General features: G+C 43.5%; 1 protein-coding gene across 1 annotated transcript; it reads right to left on the bottom strand.

Annotated features, from left to right (window-relative positions):
* Positions 1-9,437: 9,437 nt before the first annotated feature.
* LOC144801618 (large ribosomal subunit protein uL6) lies at positions 9,438-10,036 on the bottom strand. Its single transcript, XM_078671762.1, has one exon. It carries the CDS (start codon positions 10,016-10,018, stop codon positions 9,440-9,442), a length of 579 nt encoding a protein of 192 aa, XP_078527888.1. The 5' UTR covers positions 10,019-10,036; the 3' UTR covers positions 9,438-9,439.
* Between the last annotated feature and the right edge of the window lie 1,916 nt (positions 10,037-11,952).

Genomic DNA, 11,952 nt, shown 5'->3' with positions numbered 1-11,952 from the left:
GTTGCACAGAGGCCGACAGAGTTTTAAAGAATGACACTCATCCACCAATAGTCTTTGCTGTGTCCTGATTTTTAAATAGCATGTGGCACATTCGACAAGCTATTTTAAAGCAGAACCATGGGGCTGTAGAAATGCACTGAATTTAGACAAGGTTCATTAATTATATGCATGCTTTGGGTTTAGTGCCATAGTCCCACATTTTTTGCTGTGTATTAATCTTTGAGTGCTGCTTTCCCCTAGTCGGCCCCATCTATGTTTTAGCTTTTTTTAATTGGCTGATGACTGTATCACAAGCTTTTTTACTTTTTGTGAGATTTTTAACTTGTATATGTCCACTGGATGACTTGTTTAATATATGAATTTGAGAAATTTATAATTTTTTAACTACAAAATGTACTATACCTGTTTTACTGTAAACTGTACTTTGATGGCTCTAGTGGTCGAAATAAAGTCATTTGGATTGGATTAGTATACCACTGTTAAAGAAAGTGCCTCAATTAATCTACAAGACTGGACTTGGGTATCTGTAAATTCAGACCATCAGGCCCCAAAGCCCTTATTAGGGAGGTCCTGATGACACTTTTCTGCAAATTATTTCGTGGAATATAGTAGGTCTGAAGAGAAATTGGAAATCCCTAGCATCACTACTAATATGTAAAGATATCACTATTTGGGCACTACAAGAAACATGGGACACAAAAGAGGTTCTGATGAACGATTATGTTATCTGTTCCTCAAAGGTGGGTTAATGCTCCTGGTAGATGTGAGAAAAGCACTGAAAAGTGTGATAATAATGCAAGAATTCACAGATTTAATTATTGTGAATGCATATTTCTCCCCTAAAAAATCTCAAGAGAAGCTATTAAAATATCTAATATGTCTAATAGAGAAAATTGCAGCAAGTATCGCAAAGATCTCCATTTTACTGTTAGGAGATTTCAATGAAAAAAGTACCTAGCAATCTGCCTGATGAATTCCAGCAAGAAAAGGAGAGGGGGCTGCTTATAACAGGGCAGACCTTAACAGAATCTTTGGCCGATTGTGAAGGGAAAAGGTTGAACAATGTGGTTGACACCATAGATCTCACAATAATAAACGTAAGACCCAAAGGTGATCAACCTGGGAAACTACATCCCTAATCGCTGCAATCGCCACTGAACATGTCCATCTTATATATGACATGGGTACTTGTGTTTAACTTTATTTAGTGCCTTGCAGAAAATCGTGTAACAGGGGACAAATACAATTTAATAATAACCAAAGTATCGTATGGTCTTCAGCAGTGAAAAGGTCAACATCTGTAACGATACGCGATGTTCTGAATACTTATTGGGAAATTAACTAAAAAAAATATTTTGGAAGAATATGGAAAATTGATATGCCCTGTTAGACAAATTGTGTCCTCATCGAACAAAGGAGGAAACTGTTTGAAGGGTAGAAAGAGGTCTCTAAAAGAAAAAGAAAAAGAGTAGTTGGAGAACAATATAAGGAAGGCTTTTAAAAGCTAGAGAAAAATTAGAGTGCACCTTATTAAACACCAAAAGGATTATAAGAATAAACATAAAAAGATTGCATCGATAGAAAAAACTAAAATATGGGCTGAAGGGATTGCAGCTCTCAGACTCAGGAATACCAAATCGTTCTCGAATATTGAAAGTAAAACATTGGGGGGGACAGAAGAAAATCAAAGCCCCACCAGTTGCAGGGAAGGAATGATGCAACTATATACCCGAGCTGTATGGAGGAAAAAATAGGAGCAATAACAACCAAAGTGCACTATAGTTTATTCAAAATGTATTACTCAATCTGATTTGGAAGATTTTTTACCATCTGTAAAAGAAGTCAAGTTAATTATCAAGAGCTTGAGATGTTCACGGGCCCAAAGTCCAGATGGGTTAAATGTTGACATATCAAAGTCTGCACTAACTTAATGGCCCTAATTCTAACCCGTCTTTGCAGCCTTAATCAAGGCTCACGATATCCTACAGTCTTGGAAGGGTAACATAAGGGTGCCTATATATAAAAAAGGTGCACCATCTCATTACCAAAAAATGGCCGTATGATCACACTTTTGGATAGACCCAGAAAAATGTATGCTAAGCTTTTGCTGCAATCCTTAGATAAATGGGTTAGAGAAGTGTATTTTACCAATGACCCATATGGATTTCAGGAGAGGCTTCCCAAAGGTGGATTGATTGACGAGGATTATATTGTTAAGAGGGCTACCGATTTATACTGTGTATATTGATTTATCTGCGGCGCTCAACTCCAAAAATCATGAGGGTCTATGGAAATTATTGGAAATAATGGATATCTGACTTGAAAAATGTACATGCCATATGGGCTATGCTAAGGTTGTATATTGTCACATCTCCTCTTTTCTATATATATTGCAGATGTCCCAGAAGCATTAAGTCAAACTCATTCATCCTCATCTCCTCGAGTTTTTATGCTGATGATAGAGTTCTATTGGTCTTCACCCCATTTGGCCTACAACAGCAATTAAATGCCTTCCAGAATACTGTGAAAGGAATGATTTAATTATTAATGTCTCAAAAACAAAAATGATAACAATCTCATATGATTCAGAAATCTAAAGTGCGCTGGTGGCTTAGGGGTGAACAACTGGAAATTGTGTCTGAGTAAATGTATTTAGGCCTGTTTTTTAAGTATAATTTAAACTTAAATTCACCCAACGACCAACAAGACCAGAGAGCGAAAGCAGTAGCAGGAGCATAAAGCAGATTGACTCAGCAGTAGGTCACAGGACAATTGAAGTTATCAGAGAGGTCTGTAGCGCCAAAATAACTAGTTTCATATTGTACAGATATGAAAATTTCCCCGATCAATGCATAAAACGAATTGAAAGAAAAGAAACGAATATTTTTTTTTAATGGCTTGTATTACAGTGAGGTTCTGTGAAAAGTGTACTAAGACTCGAGCTTGGCCTGATGAATATCAGTTTCAGGTATCAGCAGAGAGTATTGAACTAGTGGTATAGTATCTCAAAATGGGCAGAGGGTTCACTACGACAATTGATCTACAACTCAAAACCTAAAGCTTATGGATGGATAACATGAGAAAAATATTGGCTAACCTGGATACGGACACATTAGCAAAGGGTGGGCGATGGATCAGCACAATGAAGGAAGCAACTAATAAAAAAAAATGGTGCGGATCAGAAGCCAAGATAAAGCATTACGAGGATTGTAGTGAAAGACCTCAATTTTCTCATCTTTTGGCTACAGACTATACATTTGCTTTAGAACCAAACTTGAAAAATATAAAAAGGTGTACTGTGATAAGATGGGAAACATCCATTACAACGAAACTTTTACAACGCACTACCATTACGACGCAACTTTTACAACGCAAACCATTACAACGCATAGCGCTGGGGGGCGCTCTAGGATAGGGAATGTATTTAATATACTATCCAACACCTTCCCTACTATCCACGGGGACTGGAGTTGGAATAGTAAATTAAATAAATCACTATCCAGCGCCTAAAAGCATTATGCGTTGTAATGGTATGCGATGTAAAAACCGCGTTGTAAAGGCATGCGATGTAAAAGTATGCGTTGTAACGTCATACATCCGATAAGATGGATGCTGAAGCTTAGACTGGGCCAAGTACTGGTTTCTTTAAAGTGGAAGCTGTTGGTTGAAAATCATGTGATAATGAATGGACACCAAATATGTGTCCCTTCTGCCAACTGAACACGTGTCACTTTTACATTTGCTTACATTTTATATAACGTGTGGTCAAGAAAGGAAAAAAAATATTGCTTCCTATTTATAGAGAACTGCAGATTCGCAGAGTAAAGAACTGATGATCTTAGTTCAGAGATGCAACAACATACGACTCAATACATTTTTAGATCTTGCCTACGCAGCACGCATGAGCTGCATAGAAGGGGACCTTTTGGAATCGATCAGCATTTTGGCAAAAAGCGTGCTCGTTTTGCATTGTTTTCTATTGCAACGCATGCATGTATGGCGCTTCCCTTGCGGAAGTGAGCAGCGCGCCATCTGTTAGTAATTATCTTCAAAACAGATGGTGCCGCTGCTCACTCCCGCAAGGGAAACACTGAGTGTGTCTGTTATTTTTTTTTTGCTTTTCACTCGTGCCTTTGCAGAATCGCAGCTGTTGAGTGCGTGCCGTGAAGCAGTCCTGCTGACTTCCACCTGGACTGTCTCACCTTCAACACCTACGTCGTCTATCTGTGTTTAATGGCACTACAGAATCATCACTTTTAAGCAACATGGCAGAATTCCATCTTGCAGACTAGAGTATACGTGTCCTGCTGGAAGTTACTGTATGTACTATTCGTACATGAGTGAATCTATGTCCGCATGAGAGAGGACGCTTATCCCATAGGATCTTCTAGTGTGATGTTTGGCTCTAAAGTTTAATATAGCTCTTTTTGTACCCTTTTACTAAACACACGAAGATCGCCTTATCCACACTGCACCACAACCACTCAGCCCTGTCTCATGAGCCTCTATCCCCAATCTCAATATGACTAAGTTTACACTTCCAGCACCAACCCTTCTTGGTGCTAAAGCGGTGAATGTCCTCCACGTGACCCGCAAAGCTCAGGAGATAAAAGAAGGACTCTGATTCTCTAGAGGCTGGTGCTCTGTGTTCTGTTTCTAACCTGAATCGAGTTCACAGCTCGTCTGCTGCATGCACAGACACCACAGAGACCTCAGTCATCGGAGCGTTAGCAGTTCATTATTGTATGGGTAGTAGAAGGCATTCTCCCCATTGCTCCTGTTAGAAATGGGATCTCTGGCTGGCTAAGGCTTGCGCCAAAGTCAGGCAGAAACCACCACTCTAGTTAGGGCAAGGGAGTTACACTCCAAAGTTAACCCCTGCTCATTCCCTTGGTAGCCTGGCACGAGCAGTCAGGCTTATCCCGCAGGCAATGTGCAAAGCGTTTGCGCAACACACACACTAGGAACACCACAAAAAAGAACTCCACACAAGGTTATATATAAAAATAGCCTTTGTATTACCATAAACACATTAGATCATAATCACAGAGATACACTGTGCCAACTGGCACTGGGCACTATTTACAGGGGATTATTTACACATGACAGGGCCACGTGGGCCAGTGTCAGAATCAGCACTTAGTAGAAATAGTAGGTGTAGCACATAGAATAATTTTAGCACAAAATAATACTTGTAGAGCACAACCAGTAACCACTGGTAAAAGGTAGGAACACACTATGCAATACTAATCACCATAGGCATAGGTCACGCAGTGAAAACATAAACTGACTAGCATAAACCATACTAGGCAAAACAACCTCCTAATCATAAAAACGCAGTTAGAGGTATCACAGGCATAAAGGCATTGCACATTACACATAAATCACATGAGGCAATTATCATCATAAACACAGTAGGCAATCACCTTGCGCAAGAATCCCAGAAGTTACTGGCTCCAGGCCAACTGGCCTTCCATGGGGCTCAAACGCCCTTTGTCCCAAAAGTCAGGGCTGGCTGCGCACCCAGCCAAAAGCAACAACGCAAGAGAACAAGCCTGAACGTGGCAGCTGCCTACTAATTGCTGGCCAGCTGTAGAATCCAAAGGATGAGCACGGACTTCAATGTCACTACTAAACTGAGGGCACAAAGAAATGCCCCCAAGGTGCAGCTGTGAAGAAAACAGAGGCACAGGCCCATCTTGGCCTTAGGGCAACATCAAGGGGAAGGGCACCGACAATGTGCCCCGGCACCCCCCCTTTCCTCTGGTCAAGACAACAGTGCCCGAAGGGAGAAAATGGCACGGGCACTACTCGTGCCGCCTGAGCCCCTGCTGTAATTGTGGCCAAGAATGTGATAATGGCGGTGTTGAGCATGTAATTTCCCTTTCGCACCTCAACTCTGCTAAGATGGCAAGAGTTACAAAAATGCCCCACTCCTCGCTGGCCCAGCACCACACACCCAAAATGGTGCGCGTGCAAGCCGGCCAACACAACTCTCAACCCCGCACGACACGGCCCACCTGCAGTGCTCCCCTCCGCAAGTCGGTTACCTGGGGTCACAAGGCTGGTGCTGTAGTCCTGTGCTGGCGGCTTTAGGGGAAGCTCTCTCTCCCCTCAGCTCTCTCCCGGCCTCGCAGCTCTTCTCCGCCTCCTCAGCTGGTCCCACAGGGCTCTCCCTCACTCTCGGGAGCCCCGATGGGAGACGCCGGCTTCTTTCTCACTTTACCCTTGGGCACTGGAGCGCGGGGTGGGCTCCCATCTGCTTCCGGCTCACTTCTTCTGTGGGCAGCCAATGCGTCGAGCCCACAGGCACAGGGGTGCCTCAGCCAATGGTAGCGTGGCCCTCCCGACGAGCCTCCAGGCTCCCGGACGCGTTAGCCAATGGCAGCGCGGCCCTCTCCAGGAAGCCCCCGGGCCGGCGTCGGAATTTCTCCAGGTTGGCGGCAATACGGGGTAGGCTCCCGTTTTAACACAAAGTCCCTGGCATGGTGGGCACCCGCTGTGGGTTTTAAAAAGCACTGCAAAGTCCCTGGCAGGGTGGGAACCCGCTAGGGGATATTAAAAGCGGCAGGTGAGTGGCACCATGCAGGGTAGGCTCCCGTTTCAAGACACAGTCCCTGGCGGGGTGGGCACCCGCTAGGGGTATTCAACAGGCAAATACGCGGAATGGGCACCCGCTCTACAACAGCACTTGCAGGGGGATCCCCACACCGGGGATTCCTCCTTGAAAAGGATCGCAGCACCGTGCTGCAAACCGCAAATAGGAGCGCAGCTCCTCCAGAGAAAAGGCACCACAATTAGTGCTCCTCAGGGAAATAGAGCGCTTCCTTAGGAAGGGAGGCAAAGCGCTTCCCAGGCGCCCAAAGGCAAAGTCCAGTAAAGTCTTTAAGAATGCAGGGGGGGCAAAGGCTGGGCCCAGGGGCCAGCTCACATGGGCCCTCCAGCAGGGAGGCATTCCCCAGTGGCGGTTCCTCCTTGCGCCCAGCAGCAGCAGCAGGCCCCCCTCAAGTCAGGATCCAGAGAGAACAACATACATGGGGTCACAGCCCCTTTTTATACACATATTTCCTTTGTCTCAACTGTAGGGCAAGAGGAGAACTAGTTACAACTGGTTCTAGAGCACTTTGTTTTTCTCAGCACCTCTCCCTATTCACAGGACAGGCTAGGGACATCAGACACACCACAGGGGGTGGAGCCAGCATTGTGTGGGGAGGGTACAGCCCTATTCAGGTTCCAGGTGCAACTCCTCCCTCCCATCTACATGCAGATCTCCCTATTCACCACTGGGCAGACCCATCCTGGCTCCAGGAGCCAGGCACACCAGCCAGCTCCTGTCAATCACAAGCCAGACAGTCAATTCACATTCACTGCACACAGAAATGCCAACTTCTAAAAGTGGCACCTCTCCACTAGTCACATTAAATCTGCGCGCACCGTCGTGCAGCATTTAATCTCATAAGTTCGCAAATACCAAATTCGCCCCTGCACTCCTCTCACACCAGGAATTATCATGGACACTCATCTCCCCCATGCATTCCTATCGGAGGGCAGGCCAATCTCACCACACGCACTCAGGCTGCGCACACACTTTACACTGGGACACAGGGCTAAAATGCGCAGTAGCCAAAAACAACTAACACCAGGTCACATTTAAAAGCAAAAAGTTTAGGGGTGAGCCTGCCAAAAGGGCCAAGTCCAACAGCTCCCAATCCATTGCCAGAGCCAACAGTAATAAAGTTTGATTATTCCATGCTGTAGTCTATGGGAAGCCAGAAAAGTCAATACTGTGTTCCCCAGCCTTGAACTTCTTTTTAAAATAGCACATATCTGGCAGTGCGAGCACACCCTGATCCCAGGCCCCCATGCTGGGGCATAACGTAGGACCCTGTAGCCTCTGTGGTGAGGGAGGACCACAGCCCTTTTGAGTCCTCAATCCTTCAAGGCCAATGAATACCTGTGATATATGGGATTCTCAGCGGCCCCTTATCACATGCTGTATCCTTTCATTTTGCATTGCACCAATGACCACAAGGGATCCCAAAACAACCCTACCGTAGGTCTATATTTTTTTTATTTTCATTGTGGGAGGTGTGGCTAAAGCTGCTGGATCTGTGGTACCCAGCGAACCCCTCCTGTGTGGTACCATGTTCCAATCAGCTGCTGTAGTATCAAAAAATATTATAACAAGCATTATCATAGCCAATAGGTCTCGCCTTTGGAACCTTGTAAGTATTTAGTTATTCAGCAGGTCCCAAATGCGAGACCTTTTGGCTATGCCAATGCTTGTTTGATATTGTGATGAATAAATTGGCCTGTTTAAAATAGAATGTTCATATATATATATATAGCCGTTTACACTACAAAATATAACCACCCTTTAAAGGTCTGGGAAATTGATCCACTATCTGAATATGAGCAGTTTGCACGTGGCACTTCACACTTTTTTTTATAAAGCCCTGTTTTACTGCTATTCAACATTTTTTACTTTTTAACCAGGTTTCATTGAGGATGATGTGATTGAAAAATTACTGGAAGAGTTAACATGTTTAAGAAGATAGAGAAGTTACAATATAATCATCTTTTATAAAAATTGAACGGTGTACTTTATTTGAAATTCTCTTTATATTACTATTTAACTGAATTCTGTTACTTCTGCTAAAAAAATAAGCTATAAGTAATTGCATCTTGCACTTTGCCAGAAATTAGTGTGGTATAATTACAGAATTCTGGCGTTGTTGCTTCTTGTTAAATTAAAAAGATGGTAAATGGAAGATTGTAGAATGGACTCAGGGGCATATTATCAAGGATAGCGTTAAAATTATCGCCAGTTTAGCGGCAGAAAACTGCCGCTAAAGCGGCGATAATGGACTTGATAATATGCCTTGGAGAATTCCAATAGAATTCCATGTTCGCACCAGAACATGGACTTATATTGGAATTCTCAAAGGCATATTATCAAGCCCATTATCACCGCATTAGCAGCAGTTTTCTGCCGCTAAACCGGCGATAATTTTTAACGCTGTTCTTGATAATATGCCCCTCAATTAGAAACTAATCTGGAATTTCGACAAAAATTAATCACTGAGGCCTCTTGCTTATAACTGATAGATGATGCATCATATAGTATACAATGGATGGGTAGGTATTTTGAAGTCCGTTATATACATGATTTTTACAACGCAATGGGTTCGTTTTTTTTTATTCAAATATTTAGCTAACCTTAGGCGATATGAAATCAAATTATTTTGTCACTTTTTAATTTGGTACACATCTCTTTTAGATGCATAGCATTGTTGATTCTCTTTTATATATATATATTTTTTTTTTTTTTTTTTTTTTTTTTAAGGAAGAATATCTTTTTATTTTAATTTTGCACCGCAAAGATCTTTTTGATGCTGTTCTGGCAGACCATTTATATTTACAGAAATGCTTCAGTTGGTTATTCTTCCAACTGCTGGACAGTGCCCTTCTCTGAAACATAGATACCATCCAAGAACTTTCGGATATCCTTGTTCTTTACAGTGGTGGCTTGCTGGATCAAGGCAGCTGAATTTGAAACCAGTTCAATGTCATTCCCTTCAAGAATCAACTCGTCCTTCTGGGCTTGAGAAACTGCACAGTTGACACCTTGCCTCATGCGCACTCTGCGGATGTACTTCTCCCCCAAGAAATTACGGATTTCTACAAGTGAGCCAGTTTCCTGAATTACTACGTTAATAGGGAAATGAGCGTACACAGACCTCATCTTGTAACGGAAGCCCAACGTGACACCCTTAATCATGTTTTGCACATGGCTGCAGATTGTGCGCACTGTGGCCAGCTCTTTGCGATTACCCCACCATTTGTCAACACGAAGCTTTCTATGCTTCTTGCCCATGAGACAGAGCTCAACATTAATATGGTTGAAGTCCCGGCGAAGACTTCCCCGGGGGCCCTTCACAATAACAGTGCGCCCTTTCAAGGTGATATCCACCTTGTCGGGGATGTCCACAGTCTGGTTGTTGAGAATGGTCTTCATTCTCGCAGGAGACCGAGAAAAGGGTCTCTTTTATATTTTTAAGACATTTTAATTGTGTGGGGTGATTGAATTGTTTGTTTTACCTAGTCGGCAATATATCGAACAGATCTTTTTTGGAAGCATAGCATTGTTAATTCTCTGTTATATTTTTGGGACATTTTAATTATGTGTGATGATTGTAATGTCTGTTTTGCCTAGTCGGCAATCTATCAAAGAAATTAACTTGAACTGAACCATTTGATACACATTTTCTGACAAATCCCTGGTGTTCTGCCAAGCTTGTTTTAAGAGGCAGCATTTCCTACCAGTTATCACAAATAGCATAGCTACCCATAAGGTTTCTCAGCAGTGGGAATAGCAGTAGGAGTGAGTCAAAGGCTAGAACCATGTTATTTTCTAGATCATGAGTAGGATCCCTGTTACAATAAAATCGCCAAGTGGAAAACCACGTTTCATCTGTGGACATAAACCACACCACTGAGAATACTGATCTCAAAAGCAAACTGAAAGAGGACTACATTGTCACAACAGGGAATCAGTAGTTGTGCCTTAATGTCTATTATTGTGAGCCTCTGGCCTGGTGGATTTTCTTTGCAGTCTAAAGTTAATTTAGCAACTGTTTTTGGATTAATACAATGAATAAAAAGCTAAATAAAAATGGATGTATAGGAGGCGAGAGAGTTGTGGGCAGAACAAAGTCCTGGACTTGGGAGGGAATACGTCACCTTAATTAAAAAGGAATTAGAGAGGAGAGCGGGGCAGCGCAAAGGCAGGCCAAGGCGGCCAGGTGCCAAATCCCAAAACCTAAATTGAAGAATTGAAACAAGGAGGTGGATTATGCACTGGTATTAAGGCGTCTGAGCACCGTAAGAAGAACAGTGGGAACACTGCAGGCAGCTCTTCCTCAGGCTCTGTGCTGACCTGATAGTAGACTACCCAAGAAAAGGGAGGCCCGGGGCGCCACGGAGACAAGTGCAAGGCATGGCAGTCCTCCAGAAGCTTATGAAGACCCGAAACCTGCTGCTGGTTGTCCTGATTCCACTCCTTCTGCTTCCCCTCCCGCTCCTGAACCCTTGCAGTGTAAGTACACGGATTCCAGTTCTTCTGCATGTATTAGGGAGGACCTATTATGCCAAAGGCTCTGTGTTTAGGTCAGGTGATCACTGGGCCAATTTTCAACTTTAAAAAAGTCACTTGGGATCTGAGCAAGTGTTTTAATGTCCATAACACAGATACGAATTATTTGATTTGCTAATTGATAGATGATTCAGCAGAAGAAGGGGCTCTTCTCTTCACCATAAACCTCCACTCATTCGAGCTGGGGAGAGCAGAAACTCTATCTCCAGCTTCTAGGCTCTTCTCACAGAAATCTGCTGCTAACCTGGTGGTTCTAGAGATTGGCAGCCGTTAGGTACCTTCGTAAGCCTAGCATGATCCAGCCCGCCGAGGTGGTGTATGTGAACCCCAGGTAACCCGTGAAAGGAAATTGTTTGAAATCCTGGATGACCTGCATAGCTACAATGATTGAATACTATTGTGACCCATGCAGTAAAACAAAGATTATTTTGCCTTAGAGTTTGGTGCTAACCAGGGAGTCCTTCCCACTATCCCTTCACAGAAGAGCATGCATGCAGTGATCCTGAGTGAATGCAGTTTACACCATCACCCGCCACAGCACACAGCAAGCAAACAGGGGCGAAGGTTCTATTGGTGCAGCAGGTGCAGTGCTCCAGGCCCAGTGGCCTGAGGGGCCCAATGAACCCCCGATTATTGCTTTGTTTCACAGTTCCAAGAGCAGCCTGGGGGGAGGGGGCATTTCATTCCTTGCAAATCTCTGACTGCACCACTAGAAACAGACTGAAGCAGTGTGGCGGCAGGGAATGTTTTCAGGAATTATAAGTATCTAATTGCCGTCGGCTCTCGGTTATATAACC

Source organism: Lissotriton helveticus, chromosome 1_1, assembly GCF_964261635.1.
Source record: "Lissotriton helveticus chromosome 1_1, aLisHel1.1, whole genome shotgun sequence".
Taxonomy (NCBI): domain Eukaryota; kingdom Metazoa; phylum Chordata; class Amphibia; order Caudata; family Salamandridae; genus Lissotriton; species Lissotriton helveticus.
This window is presented reverse-complemented; position numbering and strand designations above follow the sequence as displayed.